A 19,999-nucleotide genomic window follows, 5' to 3' on the forward strand; every position below is an offset into this window, starting at 1 on the left:
AAATAATAATGTGTTAAGTTATGAGTATTATTATTTACAAATTAAAGTGACATCATTTTTTACACATTTTTTGATACTTTCATAAAATGATGACATATATTATAGACTGTACCAGCAATAATATGAAACATCATTATTGATCTTTTTAATCTCATTTTCTTTACTAATTAATTATTTCGAAGTAGATCACTTGGTTCTACAAATTGTTTATAATTATATTAAGATTGTGAGATTGAGATTGCAGAAATTACTTGCAACTAATGCTTGTTTGTCGTATATTTTTAATCTTCCCTTCCCATGAACATGGATACAAGTGACGATGTCAACTCTCTCTGTCTTAACTTATCACTCGGATATAGTCAGATTTGGTTTTAGAGACACTTTGGCTATCTTGTTTGCTTATTTTTGAGTCTTTTTACAATATATTTTTTTACACATTTTACAATATATTCGAAGGAATCGCTTTGCTTGAACTTTGATTTTGTAATCCAAAACTTAGGCCAAAGAAAAAAATTTAGTAATTTATTTAATTTTTAAAGCCGTGCACGTTAAAGAACATATGTACATCCTTTTAGCTCGAATCAGTATTGAGAAATTTTTTTTTTTGCCTCAATTGGCAAAAGGAGAGGCGAATATGGTTCTCTCTTTTGGCCAATTTGGTAGTGCCATGTGAAGTCAATTATCAAAAACTTTGCAGTCCCACATTGTTTGTCAATTATCGTCATGTGTCGAGAGAGAAAATTATGATCGTATATAATTTGTTACACCTATTAGGAGAAATAAAAATATATACATAATTAACCACACTTAAGAAATGAACACGTGATTATAGATAGTTATATTTGAGTACTTCTCATTTATATAGCTTTTGTCTCTTCTTTTTATACAAGTGACTTGTGGGATAGGGGAACTGAACTTGAGACTTCAGGTGCAAGGATGAGTTAATGTTCTTAATCAACTGAGTTACAAACCTCTTTGACGGAAGTTGATGATCCACCCAAAAACCAATTGGTAATAGAGGAGTGATCCAACTCCTTATAGATCCTTGTAAATTTTTAATGTGTGACATTTATTCACATCCTTACACACTCAGTCACGAGTGATGAATTTGTGAGGCTAACACACAAACAATTTTAACTGGGTAACTTTGAGCACATTTAGAGAAATGCCTGCATCTTTCTAGGCTATAATTGACTTGTATCATGCAAATTACTGTCACTTCGGTTCTTTCTAAGATTATCTGGCCATTGGATTCAGCATGTGAGTAAACATGCTTTAGTATTATAATTTAAGTTGAGATTCCAAAAAAAAAAAAAAAATTGGAAATACGAAAAATGGCCTAATTCCTTGTAAGGCTTTATAAATTCCTGACGTCTCCAAAATAATACCTCATACCATATATGACAAAATTAAATAAATCTGATGCACACAATACGATACCTAATGGTCCCGTGGACTAGAAGTTGATGCATACAAGGGCACGATTGATCACAAAATAGTATCTCAATATTGAGTAAATCTTTGATTTTCAATCCAATCCTTCTCTTGGCTGTTTGCATAATTCACACTGATCAGTGACCACATTAGGGTTTTCATAAACTTAAGGTCAACAAGGGCACAAAGACAGTGACCCTTCGAAAGGGCAGGCCTGCCCTTCAATAAGATCGATTTTTTTTTGTCGAAACCTTCAATATAAGATATATTGAGACACCTCTGCACACTCTTCCACACAACTACTCATTCCTTGCCATGAGAGTATCACAGTGGGGCCAAGCCAGCCATGCGCTATAGTATTTGCATTTGCATGACAAAACCCTACCACTTGTACATATATTTTTGAGAGAGAGAGAGAGAGAGAGAGAGAGTTCATGTGTTGCTAGAAGAGCACTCTTTCCCATGTATGAGGGGCCATGGATTTTTCTTTGAGTGAGAGAGAGAGTGAGTGAGTTTTTTCAAGTTAATACAAGAGCACTCTTTTCCATGTGAAATTTGGAGGAGAAGGGTGGGCGGGTCATGGATTTTGTTATTTAAGAAACCAAAAGAAAAAAAGAAAGTAAATTAGTCTTTTCTTTTCTTCTTTAATTAATTTGCTTTTCATTTGAAGTGGAAGATCAAAAGCAGATGATGCATTTCTATACATCTGCTTTTACTTTTGAGCCCTCTCTTTAAGACTATTCCATCTTCTAAAAAAGCCCTTAAATATACCACCACCATCGATCTTACGATATTACATACTACATAGAGAGTTGGTCCCGGCTGGCCGGCTGTGTAGGGCAAGGAAGGAGATCGAAGGGAATAAAGCTGCTGCTGCTGCTGCATTGCACAAGAAAAGCTTCCACTGCACTGGTTCCTTATTCCATGCAACCTATTCAAACAACAAACATAATTATATATTGATCATTCAAACAAACATAGTAATCATATATTAATAATCATCATCTTTTACTTCTTACAACCCACTGCACATGTTGCAGCAGGCACATGTTTCCAGCTCAAGAACGATCAATTAAAAGACTCGACTTATTACTCCACATCGGAAATTACCCCTCCTTTTTTTCTTTTCTTTTTTTTTGGTTTAGTTTTTTAATTTTTTGAATAAACTGATTTTCTAAGGCTCAACTTATAGGTGTGGTGTTTTTTTCTAATTTATTTTGTTTATTTTGGATTATTATTATTAGAGAGAGAGAGAGTTTCAAAATTATTACAATAATTTAGAAAATGAGAAAGTTTCGAACCCAAAACGTATAGATAGTGGCGGATGCCTTAACGGACCCAAGAGGTCTAGGGACTACTGGAAAGTACATATAACTAGTGGCTATGAGGATCTTGGAGGACCACCCAAGTTTGGGCATATGGTGGAGAAGAAGAGTGCAACGGCAAACCAGCAGGTGGAGGTTCTGCAAATGATTAACGAAGGAGAAGAAGATTATGAAACTACCATGACATGTTTTCAGAGTATAAAATCTCATTGTGGACAAATATATAGTCTTTGTAGCTTGTAATGTTTGTGTAAAGACTATGAATGAAAAGTTGGTAATTTATCGTTCAACTTTTTTTTTTTTTTTAGAACTGTTAATAGCACTCAAAAAATCTCATTCTACACTTCTCACAAGTGTATTTTTCTTTCTAATTATAGAAAGTTTTGAGTGCAAAATGAAATTTTTGAAGTGCCAATAACATTTTTTTTTTTGGAGCTTTTATATTTGGACCACCTGATGTTAGAATCCTAAATTCGTCACTCCACATAGATAGAAATTCAACACAATATCTACTAGAATATTAAACCAAATGCAATTATTGAGAACATTATCCATATGCACACTGCGATGCTTACAGATTGTCATAACATGATGAGGCAAGCATGCATGGCTGCTATCATATATATATATATATATATATGTGTATGTATGTATGTTATTACTATTTGATGGGTCCTCCATGCATGATCGATCTAATATGTGTTTATATGCTTTCTTTACAATTTCTGCAAACGTGAATTTTTTGAATGATCATGAAGAACAATTAAAGCATGCTAGCTAGCTGTACTCTAATATTGCTTCCTGGAAATCATTACCAAAGTTATTTATTATCCAAACATTCTTTCTAATTTTATACAGACAATAATTTGAATATAAATCATGATAGTGTTCTTTCAGTTTCATTGTCGATTAAAAGTTTGCAATCGGTTTAATTTGTGCATATATCTTGACTGCTATAACCTCGGATTTCAGTCATTGATAGCAGCGCTTTGAGGATATATACCAGCTGATAGTCATTTACCAAAAGCTTGAAGACAATGGTACCAATTTCAATGATTGAATTTGAAAGTGCAGCTCCATCACCACTGCCTCTCATTCAAAGCAATAAAGAGCTAGCACATCCATCCCCTTTGATTAAAGCTAAAGGACATTTTTGTCATGTGAATAAAGAAAGAGAGAGCATCATCTTATGAACTTTACCTTTTCTCCCCAAATCATAACTTTAAATTTGTTATCCAACGGCTCTTATTTTTCATTTGTTCTCAACAAACCTTCTTCTCTCCTTTCCTGCTTTTTCCATCTTAGCTTTGTCTAAAGAAGTTTCATAGCTTACCAGAATTTCAATCTTCTTCTTCTCTTCTCCGAGAGAAGAGAAAAGATCAAAGAAAATAAAGAGAGAAAAAGGAGAAAAGCAGAGGCTTAGCTTCTTCCTTGTATTTGAAGACTCTTTGTGAAAGAAGATGTTTGATTCCTTAACCCCATGCTCACTTCATTTTTCTCAGATTCCTCCTACTTTCCCTTCCTTTCCCGGAAAATCTCAAATGCTTAAATCCCTCCATCTTCTCTTTGAATACTTCAAAAAATAATTTTCTTGAATATTTTCCAGGAAACAAAAACACACGTACATGATGGTCTTCCCTTTCATTGTCTTTACATTTTTCTCTTTTGTTGGCACATCTTGTTTTGCTTCTTCCTTGGTCAGTGATTTTCATGTTTTAGTCACTCTCAAGCAAGGCTTCCAATTCCCCGAACCGGCCTTAAGCACTTGGAATTCTTCGTCTCCACGGTCAGTTTGTTTGTGGGCCGGAATTCGGTGCTATAGAGGAAGAGTTGTTGCAGTGGACTTGACAGATTTCAGTCTATCCGGCTCTGTGTCTCCACTGAATTCAGGCCTCGACCGCCTCACCGACCTTTCTCTTGCAGGAAACAACTTCACAGGCAGCATTGCACTTGCCAATCTCACAAGCCTTCAGTTCCTCAACATATCCAACAACCAATTCAGTGGAGGACTGGATTGGGACTACTCGGGCATTGCCAATTTGGAAGTTTTTGATGCTTATAACAACAACTTCAGTGCTCCTCTTCCACTTGGTATTTTGAGCTTGAACAAGCTCAGGTTTTTGGAGCTTGGAGGCAATTATTTCAGTGGGAAAATCCCAAAATCTTATGGGAATTTTGCCAGCTTGGAGTACTTGTCACTTGGTGGCAATGATCTCAGTGGCGAAATTCCGGGTGAGTTGGGCAACCTCACTAACTTGAGAGAGCTTTACTTGGGATATTACAATGTTTTTGAAGGTGGGATTCCAAAGGAGTTTGGAAAATTGGTCAATGTGGTTCACATGGATCTCTCGAGCTGCGAATTGGACGGGCCAATTCCCCGCGAGCTGGGGAATATGAAGGAGCTCAACACACTTTACTTGCACATCAATCTTCTCTCAGGCACAATTCCAAGGCAGCTAGGCAACTTGACAAACTTGGTCAATCTTGATCTCTCCAACAATGCACTTACCGGTGAAATCCCATTTGAGTTTTCCAATCTCAAACAGCTCAAGCTTTTCAACCTCTTCATGAACAGATTGCATGGCTCCATTCCAGACTACGTCGCGGACTTGCCTAATTTGGAAACACTGGGGCTGTGGATGAACAACTTCACCGGGATCATCCCGCAGAAACTTGGCCAGAATGGGAAGCTTCAGTTGCTCGATTTGTCCTCGAACAAGCTCACCGGTAAAATCCCACCAAACTTGTGTTCATCCAATCAGCTGAGAATACTAATTCTCTTGAAAAACTTTCTTTTCGGTCCAATCCCTCAAGGCTTGGGGACATGTTCTAGTCTCACTAGAGTGAGGCTGGGGCAGAATTACCTGAATGGTAGCATACCAAATGGCCTAATTTATTTGCCTCTGCTGAGTTTAGTAGAGTTGCAAAACAATTACCTATCTGGCATACTGTTGGAGAAAGCTAATAGCTCGTCGCAGCCAGTGAAATTAGGCCAGCTTAATCTGTCGAACAATCTCCTATCCGGTCCTTTACCTTTTTCGCTTTCAAATTTCTCTTCCCTCCAAATCCTCCTACTCAGTGGAAATCAATTCTCCGGTCCAATCCCACCTTCAATAGGCCAACTCCATCAAGTACTAAAGCTTGATCTTAGCAGAAATTCACTCTCTGGCGAAATCCCACCAGAAATCGGAAACTGTTTTCATCTCACTTACCTTGACATGAGCCAGAACAACCTCTCCGGCTCCATCCCACCCGAAATTTCCAACGTTCACATCCTGAATTACTTGAACATATCGAGAAACCACTTGAACCAAAATATTCCCAAATCAATAGGAACCATGAAGAGCCTCACAATTGCTGATTTTTCCTTCAATGATTTCTCCGGAAAACTACCCGAATCAGGGCAATTTTCCTTCTTTAATGCCTCCGCTTTCGCGGGCAATCCCCATCTTTGTGGCTCCCTCCTGAACAACCCTTGCAACTTCACCACAATCACAAGCACACCGCAAAAACCTCCGGGGGATTTCAAGCTAATCTTCGCATTAGGCCTGCTAATATGCTCGTTGGTGTTTGCTGCGGCTGCTATCCTCAAGGCCAAATCATTCAAAAGGAACGGTACTGATTCATGGAAAATGACTGCATTCCAGAAGCTGGAATTCACAATCGCTGACATCCTCGAATGCGTGAAGGACGGTAATGTGATTGGGAGAGGGGGAGCAGGGATTGTCTACCACGGAAAAATGCCTAATGGGGTTGAAATTGCTGTGAAAAAGCTTCTTGGTTTTGGACCGAACAGCCACGATCATGGCTTCAGAGCCGAAATCCAGACATTAGGCAACATTCGACATAGAAACATTGTGAGGCTGCTGGCTTTTTGTTCAAACAAGGATACCAATCTGCTTGTTTACGAGTACATGAGAAACGGAAGCTTGGGAGAAGCACTGCATGGGAAGAAGGGAGGTTTCTTGGTCTGGAATTTGAGGTACAAAATTGCCATCGAAGCTGCCAAAGGCTTGTGCTACCTTCACCATGATTGTTCTCCATTGATTCTTCACCGGGACGTGAAATCCAACAACATTTTGCTCAATTCGAGCTTCGAAGCGCACGTTGCAGATTTCGGGCTTGCCAAGTTCTTGATGGATGGGGGAACGTCTGAATGCATGTCTGCAATTGCAGGCTCATATGGCTACATTGCACCAGGTATGTTAATTGTTTCTTCTTCCCTATCAATTTGACTATAGTTTTGAATTTATTCCAAGCTTTGTGTAGTTTGTGTATAACGAACGCCTTTCAAAATCCAGCCATGCAAATTCAGTGTGTCGGTGTATTTCATATATTGATGCGTTGATCAAAGTTGGTACTTGGTAGTTAAGTTAGTCAGTATGTGAATTTCTGCTACTGTCAAAATTGTGGGTCACATCATTAGACAATCATTGCCCTCAGTTCTCAACGCTAATGGATCGATGTGAGGAAAAAAATGTAAGAAATTTCTAGAATTGTGCTCGATTTTGCGTCAAAAATTTAGTTTTAAAAATTTATAAAATCATTTTGTTAAATTTAACACTTCCTTTAATTGCACAAGATTTGTTAGGCGACAAACTTTTCTTTTCCTTTATGCTTTGGACTTCATCATGAGCATAAGGAATATACATACCTGTGTAATCATGTAAGCCATTAGTTTTGTGTTCTTGGTTGAGAATTTAAGGTATTAATTAGTTTTTGGGTCCATTAAGATGTTAGGAATGTTTTTGTAAATTTCCAATTTCCACTGCATGAAGCAAAATATATTCTGTTTTTGAAGAACACCATAAAGTCTTAAGCTTACCTTTTTTAATTAATTAAAGAGGACGGAGAGTTGCATCTTTACACCTCTTATAACATCAAAAAGAAAAATTAGTTCGTTTACTGTATTTATATTCATATAATTTTTACACTCTTTTAAGCTTCATACACACCATTTTTTACTTCTAGTCATCAAATTGAATAATCTAATTAAAAATAATAAACATGATTAAATAAGAGTAAGAAAAAGATGGGTAATGTATATTATTTTCTTATCCCTCTTTTATATATTGATATTTTGAGTTGTGTGATTCGTTTTCCCATACCTTTACTTGGTAAATGATTTCCTAATGCCTTTCTTGAAGTCCCTCCCATAAGCCATGCACCAAGATCTACTATGCATGCAGTATCAGTTCACACGAAACCCTAGAAAATACCATGACACACACATCTCCTTGCACTTGACCACAAAAGAAAAAGAAGAAGAGAACTTGCTAAAAGTTGACATGTCTGAAAACCACCGTGATCTGTGTCCACTGTCCACAGTTAGAGAGAGAGAGAAGAAACAAACAACATCATTATGCATGGAATTTTCTTGGTAACCACAAAACACACAAACTGCCTCTCTCCTCTCCGGATTGTATACCCTCCTGTTACCGTGCTTTTTTTATTTTCTCTTATTTGTAGGATCACGATTACAACACATTAATATTTTATATTAATTTTTTAATAAAAATAATAAAATATAAAATAATAAAAATATAAAATATTAACATGATTTAATCGTGATCTTACAAATAAAAAAAAAAATTAAAAAAATACGGTAACAGTAGAACAGACAATCTGCCTCCCCTTTCCTTTCCCAAATTCTGTGCCAGACTACTCAGATTATTGTGGGGGTCCATTTCTTATATAATTATTTTAGTGAATCAAAACACGATAGTAAATTAATTACTGTCTTCTCTCTCGATTTGATATCAGAATCGGTATTCTGTGAGGTCAATTTGACAATGACACAACACAAGAGGGAAGTCTGACAGTGATGTCTAACACAACAGGTCTTGACTGTCGTGAAAGCTAACCCGACATGCACGTCCATTTTAATTACACACACACACTTATACATACATGTTTTTTTATACATTTAGGCCACCACCCCCGCCACTTGTTTTGTTTTAGAGCACAAAAAGTGGGTTTCTTCCGACGTGGAAAGTCTCGGCTACTTTGCTTTCTTCTCGGTTCTTCCCCTTGCAACTTGCATCAACCCATTCACTTATTTTATTTTATTTATTTTTTATCTTTAAACTAATTTTTGCTTTGCTTTCGATTTATTGGGCTTCTTTCGAATAAAAGAAAACATATTGAGCTTCAAATCGAAAACCCAAAAACCAATTCAATTTGGGCCTTGCCCTTCTTTTCTAGGTTTATTTCTTTCTAAGTTTGGTACTGATGTTTGTATATATGCATGCATGTGTTTCAGAGTATGCGTACACGCTGAGGGTGGACGAGAAAAGCGATGTATATAGCTTCGGGGTGGTTCTGTTAGAGCTTCTGACGGGGCGGCGGCCCGTAGGTGAGTTTGGAGAAGGCGTGGACATAGTGCAATGGTCGAAGAAAGCAACGAATTGTCGGAAAGAGGATGTTGCAAATATTGTTGATCATAGGCTTACTATATCTGTGCCCAAAGATGAAGCAATGCACATGTTCTTCATTGCAATGCTTTGCATCCAAGAAAACAGCGTTGAGAGGCCGACGATGAGAGAAGTCGTTCAAATGCTATCGGAGTTTCCTCGTCACTCTCCAGAATCCTTTCAGTCCTCTTCGTCTTTAGCCAATTCCCAGAAATCGAAGAATGTCGAAAAAGACGGAAAATGTCCCAAGTTCAAACAAGATATTTTGGTTTAATAACAACCACGATTTTTTTCCTTCATTTTTTGGAGTTTAATTAGTATATGGTCTTAATGTGGCTTGATTTTGTTGTAGCTAGCCGTGATATATATGAAAAGTAAAATCTTCTTTTGATTATTCAATAGATTTATGAAAGGCATGTATAAATAGATGAAGAGTATTACTAGATTCACCTCGTTATCATATTTCTACACCCCAGATTATAATCTCACTCATCATAAAAAATTTAAAAACTAAAATCCTATTAATCCACCCTAATTATTTCTAAAATAACCTCAAATATCTAAATCCATTTTTTTTTTCACCCCAACTGCATCATCTGTAGAATGGCCTCGATTTGAAGCTAGTTGACGTTGGGCTGTGCAGTTGCCATTGGACATGAGAGGCTCTCTCCTCGAAATTCCATCTACATCTACAATATGCAAATCAAATGATGATAGGTTTATCGAACCCCTAATACCAACTTTATGACAAATCTGAACGGAACAATAAACAACCATGGAACAATCTCGAGACGCGGCCGTTGCGTGTGAGACTCAACCTGGAATAACTAGACCATCAACCACCGTCGTCAACATTGTGGAGGCAAATGGTGGGTCCGAGTACCCGATTTTCTTGGAGCAGTTTGAGATTGACGAATGGACCCGACGAGGTGTTGCGGTTGTTGGTGATCGAAAGTGTATGGGTTTGACGGTGGTGGTAGTTGAATGGTGGTGGTTTGCGATCTTTCTCTCTTTCCCTTTCTAGGGGTTGGACATTCGGGCGACGCCGCCCTGGGATCGGATGTCAGCGGGGACGCGCTTGAGAGCCATGACGGCGTAGGCCTCCTTGGTGATGCGAGCGTGGGTGAGGAGATTTTTCCAGGTCTTTTGATGTAATTTTACAAAAAGGTAAAAGTGGTAGTAAAAATTTTAAAAACTAGTGGGGTGGGAAGATAAGACAACGAGGTGGGTATATCAGCACTCTAGATGAAATGAGAGAAAATCTTTACTAGAGATCGAAGCGGAAAGGCAGTGATGAATCTCTCCGTTTATTTTCTGTCCTGATAAACCGAATAAAAAGCTAGGAAAGGAGGGATAATAACACTAAGAAAGTTGTGATATTCCTTAATTTTGCTTTTCTTCTTACTAATACCAGGGTTGGTCCAGAGATTTTTGAGGTCCGAGGCAATGCCAAAAAATGTGTCCTCATTTTATATAAGAAAATTATTTGTTTTTACATGTAAAACATCGATAAAATTATACTTAGAAAAGCACTTCAAATTTAATAATTTATAAACACGGAAAAACTAATTTATTTTGTATCGTGAGAAGGAAACAAAAAAAAAACTCCAGGTTTACAAGTAGATAGATATGAGTTTTGTTTTCTATATGAACTTTTAAATTGTTTTTGTATAAATCGTGAGGTGTTTTTTCTTATTTACTAACCTTGTCAATACAGGACTAAAAAAATAATGATGTTTTTGGGTCTTTAATTGATATGTATAAGTAATAAATGGGTACTAACTTAAACTTTTTTATGACAAGTCATATAATTTGCAAATTTGGTCTAAAAATTTGGTCAACGCATTACTCTTTGTTGAAGATTAGACTTGAATTGAAACAAATATTTAAAAATAACAACCCACATAGCTACTAGCTACTAATTAAGAATAAATTAACAACCAAACAAAAATTCGTAAAAATTGAAAAGAATAAACATGCACTTAGCATTTCGAACTTAGGATCTCTCGTTAATTTTAAACAACAAAAATCATTGATTCTAATTAAACTGCTTGATCATTTAGCCAAATTTTATATATTTACACTCTTATGAAAAGAAATTTGTAAAAATTGAAAAGTAAATAAGCACACATGGTGTTTTGAACCCAAGACCTCCTCATTAATTTCAAACAACAAAACCACCAGTTCTAGTTAAATTTATCTATCATTGAACCAAATTTTATAAATTTATAATCTTATGAAAATATATATAAATATACCATCCTAATAATTTTGGTGCCCCCAATTATGTTGGGCCCCGAACGGTCGCCCTGCCAGCACTGAGCCTGGGCTGGCCCTGAGCGATACATACCCTTTTATATCAAGGTTCACAATGTTAATATTGCAGTCTATTTACATCTATTTAATTTTATGAGTGATGATGCTAGGTAGATTTAATTTGTAAACTAAATGACATGAAAGTTAGTGATTAGATTATTACTTAATTGCTGATAAACGTGCTCATTTTTTTTATTGGTGACACCTCATTTAGTTTATTAATTTAATCTACAAATTTAGTCTCCGTACCATTACTCTAATTTTATTGCGTGTTGTTTTTAGTGCTTGAAAAAAGTCATTGTACACTTCAGACTCTCTAAATTTAGAAATTCAAATACACTTACGAATAATGCACACAAACGTTTTTTGGATTATCAATGTTGTTTGTACCATACTTGACCAATCGCGAAACTACCAAGCACCGGTCAACTTCATACCTTCAAGGACCCACTGAGGGATTCATGCTGAGGCATCCCTACTGAAGCACAAGAGTTTCCCTCCACCCAGGAGGCCAATCACATCACAACACGTGTCAACATCAGAATAAAGCTCTTAGAGTCCCACATCAACTGCGAACGAAAGCTGGATACTCTCCTCAACTTTAAAAGAAGACCATTCTCTTACAATTAAGGAGGAATGTCATTATTGTACTTAAACTAGTCATTAGAACCCACTCATGATGATTATGCTTAAACTTATGTAATTGTGTAAACCCTTCACTATCAATGAGAACTCCTGTACTCCGTGGACATAGCCAGACTTAGGGTGAACCACGTACATCTTGTGTTTGCTTCCATATCTCTATCTCTTTACATATTATCATCACTAGGTGACCGAAACAACTGAACAAGGGTTACAAATTTGACACTTTACGTTGTTCTGAAGTCTTCATTGATTTTGTGCATCAACAAATGTCATCTCCAATTTTATTAAAGCTAGCCTTGTTATGTGAGGATGATACAAAGATATAATTACACTAAGGGGTGAGAGAATAAATTGCTTTCGAACTTATGATTCACGAGATTCGAAAATGGGACATCTCACTAACAAATGAAGAGGATTACCACTACGCCGTAGTACTAAGTGACACCCTTATATTTGACGGTTAAGTGAAGGAATATGTGTTCATCAATTAAATAGGAGACATATATGAAATATGCATAATAAACACAGGAAATAAAGATAAAAGTGTTGAGAACGAGTCCCACAATGATGGGATGAGAGATCTTGCATGGACTTATAAGAAGTTGGGCTACTCATATTGCCAATTGGTTTTATGGTGGAACCCCAACTTTTTTCATGGTATCAAAGCAAGTTGTTACACATGTGAAGCCAAACGGTCATACGCGCTCCACATCACCTTATTATGTTGTCCACGTGTTAGGCTCGAAAATTCGCCACAAGTGAAGTGGCGTGCTAAGAATGAGTCCTACATTGATGATGGGAGGAAAGACGTTGCATAGGCTTATAAGAGGTTGTGCTACTCTTTATATTGCCAATTGGTTTTATAATAAATGCATCATTATTTCTAAACCTCCCACCTTCTTATGCTCCATCTACAAACGTCGTTTTTCGTTGTCGTTTTGAGAGTTAATGGCATACTTTTCCGGTATTTATCGTCGTTTTGTATTGTCTTCATTTCCTTACATTTCCACTCTCCCTACTTTCATGCCATTCTTTTTCAACCCCACACAACCACCTTCCTTCATCCCATCCCTCTATCTCATACTCACAATCCATCCCCCCCACAACCTTCGCTACCCACCCCCCAACTGGAGTGCTGAAATTCCCTTAAGGTCTAGTGTGATGTGGCTTTAGCCAAAGCAAGGGTATTTCACATACCCTCTTAACTTCACCCCTTTCAAATAGTTTGGATCATGTGGCTCTTTCTCAATGTAGCATGCCACTTATGGTGACCAATCCAATTGTAATATACTTCTTGTTGCAAATTTGTAATTTTTGTGCAACGGTGCATTGATCAAATTGACCACTCCGTCGCTTTCTTCGTTGTAGTTGCCAAAGTAGCCGCTGGCAAGATGTTTGCTCCCTTTTCCCTCTCATTCCCTTTCTTTCTATTTGAACGGTCACGGTTAAACCACGTCAATATTTTATATTAATTTTTTATAGAAAGAGAAAGAGAAAATAAAAAATGTGAAAGAAGAAGATAAAAAAGAATGAAAAGGGGAAGGAAGAAAATCCTAACCGTTGCTCTCGGCCTTTGGCCACGATGATTTGGTGAAAGGTCATGTCCTCAAACTATATTGCTAAAAATGGAGCGGAGTAGAACGAGCAAAATATTCATAAAACCGACCCGAAAGAACAAATTTTAAATCCCTCCAAACAAACAACAAACGGGAAATTAATGAGAAAGCCCAATTCCCAAAACGTCGGCACCCGCTACTCTGACCTCACTAATCCAACGGCCCCAAAACCTTCTTCATAAAACTAGGAACTAATCCTGACCCTCCGATCCTTCCTTTGTTTCTTAAGGGCTTACACCACACAGTACGTCAGTGCCGGTTCCCCTCCCACTCCTTCTGCAGTCGACTCACACACTCGTCTCACTAATTCCGTCTCTCTCCTCAGTCTCTCTCTCTCTCTAGAATTCCAATCGCAGAAGCGGTTCTGCCTGATCGGCCTCACTCGTTTCGATCCGCGTTTCTTAGGTTCGTTTCTCTTCGCAGCTTTATCCTTTTTTGTTCGTTTAAATCAAATTTTCGCTTCGTTCGCTGTTTTGATTGGTGGAAGCGGCTTGTTTTTGTGTGAAAATTAAATTAAAATTTCAACTTTTAATTTTTCAGTTCTTGCGTTTAACATGAAATTCGACTATGAACCCCCCTTGATTTTCTTTTTTTTTTTTTGTGCGGAAATTATTGTTTGTTCCTAGTTTGGATTTTGTTTGTTTGGATTTTTCTGCGTTGAAACCAGAGAGATTTTCTTGGGAAAAAAGGAAATTTCCTGGAAAATATCTTATCCTGAGATATTTTCTTTTGAAAATTCTTATTTATTTGTCCTCGTATTTTTCCGCTGAGTGTTTTTTTTTTTTTTTTTTCAAAGAAAAAAGGAAGACGAAGACGACCCATCCATATCAGAAGGAAAAAGGGTATCTAATGCCAAAATCGAATCTTTTTTTAGGCGCACCTAATTTCATGGCTTTGCTAATGTGCGCCTGTTGCATATATTGCCCCCTCTTATTTTTTTGAATCTCATTTAAAGTATAATCCCTAGTGTACTGGTAAAATTTTGTTAAAATAAGAAAAGAAGTGGGTTAATTTCATATTGAATTTTTAATTAGAATTAATTAATTAATTTAATTGGAGAGTTTATTCAGTTGGGGTCACACACAACTAAGGCTGATAAACCCTAGGAAGATAGTAGTGGTGTTACTCTTTACTAACCCTAATTCTTTTTTCCTTCTCTTTTTTTGTTCGTCTTTGTTGTTCGGTTTTAGGCTGAGTTGGGTTTTAAAGATTGGTAATGGCGGGCGAAAAGAAAATTGAGAAAGGTAATTATTGACCAACTCTTAGCCTTTAGTGGAATTTGGTTGAAGTTTGAGTAGACAATCATATTTGCAGGGTTTTATAGGTTTAAAGAATTTCTGGGTTTGTTTTAAATTATCAATTAAGTGTTGGTAGCAAATTATTTTCGAAAAGCCATTGGTATGTGCTGTCATGGAAGAAAATTTCATGAACTGTTTGTATTGGAGTGAAATTATATATTTTGACACTGTTGTTGTATTTGATTTGCATAGCTGTTATGAAATTATTTTCTGTTTAGTCCCGCGTTTTTTCCTCTTCTTGAGCTTGTCTTTGCAAGTCTGTGATGATTTTCTTGAAGTTCTATTCATATGATTGACCGGTTGATTTCAATTTTTGCCTACCTAATTGAAAATTTTCTTTTGGATTAATAGGTTTATCTTTTTTTTATAATTGCATGGGCAAAGATCTTATGTTTTTCTTGACTATCTGTTTCCAGGAGAGCCTGTATCCACTGTAGTGACGGCAGATCCTGTTACTGGATTGAGTGATCAAGAAGTGGTATGTAAAACCTTTCTTTTCATGATGTTTCAATTTTTAACGATTTCTCTTTTTGTCCCTACTTCAACCCCCCAAAAAAAAAAAAAAAAAGCCAAACAACAAATGTCTTGATTGGATTTTGTATTCCAATACCAATGTAGCATGTGTGTTTTTAATTGTATCCTTAAAGTTTGAATTTGCCGGTTGTGATGATTATGTGTTTGGTGCTGAAAACACTAAAACATTCTCTGTTGTATAGAGAAGTGCATAACTTGAGTGGGAAAGGTTTGGTTCTAGTAGTTTGATGTATTGTTGGCTTAAATGAGATTAGCTGCAACTAGAATTCTTAATCATTCATAGTAGAAGACCCGAACAAACCCAAATAGCTTTGTTCTTTTGATTTGGATTTTCTTACCTTCTGGTCTGGGTCAGAGTACAACCGACCTGCTTTGTTGCTTGATCCCTTGTTGGATGATCCAACTGATTGGACTGTACGTGTACATAAAAATAAAAATTAGTCCCATGTTGGTATTGGAAAACTTCAACTGTATGTGATACCCATTTTTTACTAGTCAGGTTGTTTCCTCATGATTCTTTGGTGCATCTCTGGTATGCCTCATGTGAATTTTCTGAACAATTTTTGTTGGCTGTCCATCTTCTCAAAGTGTTCTATTAAGCTTTTTATTGGATTGCTTTATCTCATTCAAAAAAGTACTTTTGTTTTCTACATTTTATTTGTTTGTTTGCTTATTTATTTGGTCATGAGTGAGTTTTAGGTAATGTGTTGAGGTTCGGTCTTGACTATAATATTCATAGTTCTGTTCTTCTCTATGTATCTCTCTTCCAGGTTTCTGGGAAAGACGGAATAGCATCTGATTCAAAGTCCATGTCTGCTTTATTGGATGCCACCTCTAGCATCAAAGGTGAGACCGATCAAGTCTCAGTTGGAGAGCATGGTGTTTACTATCCACCTACTAGCTGTTACAATTATTATTACCCAGGTTAGATGTCAAAATGGTTCTTTGTAATTGATCTGAATTTATTAGTGTAATAGAGTTCTACTAAAGCCGTGAATTTAGTGGAGTTTTTAGTGGCGAATTGTATTAGTTTTGATCATTTAACTTCTATAGAATGCTTAACTTGAGGTTCTAATTATATTTCAATTGTAACTTCTTACTTGGGAAGAAATAATTTCTTCTTTATGCATGTAAGCAGCGTAAGATCTTTGTTGTTATCATCTTTTGCACGTATAATTTTATTGCATTCTGATTATTTTTCAGTGGCGATTACCATTGAAGAATACAATTTGTTTTTTAAGGAAACCTTTGCTGCTGTACTAAAACTTACGTGTTCTGCAATCCATCTGTCTATTGTCACTAAAATAAACAAATACGTAGGAAGAGTGGTAAATGTCTATTCTTTAAGTGAGCTTGATTCCTGAATGTTTGTTTTGGATGTTTTGTTATTTGTAATGGTTGCAACTAGGCAATTAGCATGAGTATACAGTTCAAACGTGAAACCCACAATAAAGTTTTTGTTGTTGAAGAAGTGAAGCTGTATATTTCATCAAAACATGAAACCCTGTTATCAAATCGTGGAATAAAAAACGGGAACACATTCAGAAGAGTGTTTAATATAGTCTGGTTTGTCTAAATTGTGCTTTAGTCAAAGTACCTGTTATTTCTTCAACTTAGATCCATTTTGGTACTCAAATTTCGAATTTCTTGCGGGTGCAGGATATACTGGATCGTTTACACAGATGGATGATCATGGTTATATGCACGCTAATAGTTCACATACGGTATGGCTGTTTCAATCAGGCCTTGGATGCTTAAATTTATTCATCAATGTGACCACTTCTAATTGAGCATGCAGTAATTTTATTCTTTTCCTTGATGATGATCCAGGGTGCTCAGTCAGACAGTGGTTCAATGTTGTATTACCTTCCCAGCTATAACCCATATGCCCCAGGAACTCTAATGGGAATGGACGGGCAAGGTGTTGGCCAACAGCAGTATTATCCTTCCTCAGGATATATGCAACCACCTATTTCATACGGATCAGAAGCTGCGCCTAGTTATTCTTGGGACTCAACATTTGGTGGAGACGTCTCGACTGCAGCAAATGCTGGTTCTGGAAATGTTAAGGCTGGACCTGGGTCAACTGCTTTATCTAGGTCAAATGGTTTTACATCGACTAAAGCCAGTGGCCCTCTTGCAAGCAAGTTTTCCAAGCCTCTACCTCTGACACAACCTGGCAAGTCATTAAACAAGGTTCGGAAAAGAATTTCTGCAACTTTGGTTCAGGAATTTCTAAGTGTTAGAAAAGATTCCGGCATTTGCTTGAGCCATTAAATGGATGTTATGTGTTGCATTGCATGATAACTTTCCATATTTATTTGCTGATATATAACAAGAACCATCTAACTGTTAGTATAAATTTTATTCTATAGGTTCCTCATCTGGGCAATGATTTTTCAGCGGGTCTTTTGAAGGGCTACCCACCAGCAGGAAGATTCTCATCATTTACTAACCAGAAATATGGTTTGTTTCCTCCTACTGGTCAAACATACTACCAATCAAATGGTAGAATTCTGAATGGAAATGATAGATTCAAGTCAAGGGAAAAATATAACAGGAATGAAGATTTTGAATCTTCAGCTGAGTTGACACGTGGTCCAAGGTCCCGCAACAATAGTTCTCCATTAGACTCACCAATTGAGAAGGAAGAACTAGGAATCACTGTTCGTAGGGATAAATATAACTTACCAGATTTTCAGACAGATCATGAAAAAGCGAAGTTTTATGTCATCAAGTCTTACAGTGAAGATGATGTCCATAAGTCCATTAAATATGATGTTTGGGCCAGCACTCCCAACGGCAATAAGAAATTAGATGCAGCATTTCATGATGCAGAGTTGAAATTGAGGGAGACAAACACTCAGTGCCCCATCTTTCTCTTCTTCTCGGTGAGTTTGGTATATGCAATTTCTCTTGATTTTTGGGTTATAGGGTTTCATTATGTAGTATGCCCGGTCATGCACTGAGAATAAACTTTTATTATTGTTCTCAGGTAAACGGAAGCGGACAGTTTGTTGGTGTAGCTGAGATGATTGGACGGGTAGATTTTAATAAAGATATGGATTTCTGGCAAGTTGACAAGTGGAGTGGATTCTTTCCAGTAAAGTGGCATGTAATAAAGGACATACCGAACCCTCAGTTGCGGCACATTATCCTGGAAAACAATGACAACAGACCAGTAACTTTTACCCGGGACACTCAGGAGGTATAATTTTTATTTTTGATCTCATTGGCTGCTGCATTTTTTCGTGACACATTATAGCTTCATTTTCCTTGTTTGCTCTATTGGATGTTCTCTGTTTCATTGTTATGACATGATTGTAATTAAGATTCTTTTTTCACATGTATTATAATGTTCAGATTGGACACAAGCAAGGTTTGGAAATGCTGAACATTTTTAAAAGTTACACAGCTAAAACATCTTTGCTAGATGACTTTACGTTCTATGAAAATCGGGAGAAGTCTCTGCAAGCCAAAAGGGGCAATAAACCCGCAACTTTGAAGATGGAAAATTACGATAATGGTGATATCACTGTAAGTTTTATTTTCTTTGATTAATGCGTATTATAGTACGATATCTATTTTATTGAGTTTAAGAGCTGTGTTGGTTTTTGCAAACAACTTTTTTCTTCTGTATAGTGTTTACATATTGTACTTTTAGATACGACTTCCCTCAACTTTAATGAACGAAAAGTTGCGGCTAATTAAAGTTTGAATTTCCTTTTCCATTAACCTCCTTTTGCAGAAGCATATGAATGCTGGAGGGAGAAACATTGATGTCGAGTCTGGTGGGATGAGGATGGGTTCTCTCATCTCGCTCACGAAAAATATGTCCCTCAACGCCTGCCAGTGACGTGAATGGGTTCTCTCACATCGCCTTAGGTCTGGAAGGTTTTGATTCTTAGGATGTTTTTTTTGAGCTATATATTTGTTTTCAATTTTTCTATCTAAGCTGGTTTGTGAGTTTAGTTTTTGTGCTTGGCTTATTTTTCTGTTGAGTCTTAAGTCGAATTTCTTGTGAGCAAATTGTCCTAGAAATCGATGTTTTTCTTTTCGCTCTATCATGAAAGATTGATTTTTTTTCAATACACAGTTTGTGTTGTTCCTTGCTTTTACTTTTGGAAGCAGCATAGGCCGACTCGATTTATTTAAGATTGCCCCAATCGTGCTTTGTCTTGTGCTCAGGTTTTTACGCTCCCATCGTGCTCTGTCGTGTGCTCGTGTGGTTACGCTGTTGCATTACCAAAAATTCACCTAACTTCTAGTCTCAATTTTGTGAAACCATGAGAATGCCGAAATCGTTCTTTGAAATGGTTGTGATCTACGTGGGAAGGAAGGAATTGGATTTACTGGATTTCAATGGTGGGCAGCAAACGGCGCCGAACCATCATTGGTTCGGTGCTTTGGTCTCCGCC

At 36.9% G+C, this 19,999-nt stretch overlaps 2 protein-coding genes across 6 annotated transcripts; both read left to right on the top strand.

Annotated features, from left to right (window-relative positions):
- The first annotated feature begins 3,722 nt into the window (after positions 1–3,722).
- On the top strand, positions 3,723–9,566 carry LOC137718394 (uncharacterized). Its single transcript, XM_068457933.2, has 2 exons — positions 3,723–6,959; positions 9,022–9,566. The coding sequence occupies exons 1-2, from the start codon at positions 4,385–4,387 to the stop codon at positions 9,444–9,446; spliced, it is 3,000 nt and encodes a 999-aa protein (XP_068314034.2). The 5' UTR covers positions 3,723–4,384; the 3' UTR covers positions 9,447–9,566.
- A 4,275-nt stretch (positions 9,567–13,841) lies between these two features.
- On the top strand, positions 13,842–19,699 carry LOC137717533 (YTH domain-containing protein ECT4). 5 transcript variants are annotated; one of them, XM_088698520.1, is made up of 11 exons: positions 13,996–14,154; positions 14,546–14,591; positions 14,940–14,993; positions 15,464–15,525; positions 16,352–16,427; positions 17,241–17,305; positions 17,412–17,777; positions 17,957–18,472; positions 18,577–18,789; positions 18,945–19,118; positions 19,330–19,699. In XM_088698520.1, the coding sequence occupies exons 3-11, from the start codon at positions 14,966–14,968 to the stop codon at positions 19,435–19,437; spliced, it is 1,608 nt and encodes a 535-aa protein (XP_088554646.1). In that variant the 5' UTR covers positions 13,996–14,154; positions 14,546–14,591; positions 14,940–14,965; the 3' UTR covers positions 19,438–19,699. The 5 variants fall into 5 exon arrangements, with proteins under 5 accessions (XP_068313029.1, XP_068313028.1, XP_068313030.1 ...); XM_088698519.1 differs by having other exon boundaries at positions 14,044–14,154; positions 16,352–16,505; XM_068456928.2 differs by lacking the exon at positions 14,546–14,591 and having other exon boundaries at positions 13,842–14,154.
- The last annotated feature ends 300 nt before the right edge of the window (positions 19,700–19,999 follow it).

The sequence above is a fragment of the Pyrus communis genome, chromosome 8 (assembly GCF_041283825.1).
Source record: "Pyrus communis isolate YQ-2024b chromosome 8, ASM4128382v1, whole genome shotgun sequence".
Classification (NCBI taxonomy): domain Eukaryota; kingdom Viridiplantae; phylum Streptophyta; class Magnoliopsida; order Rosales; family Rosaceae; genus Pyrus; species Pyrus communis.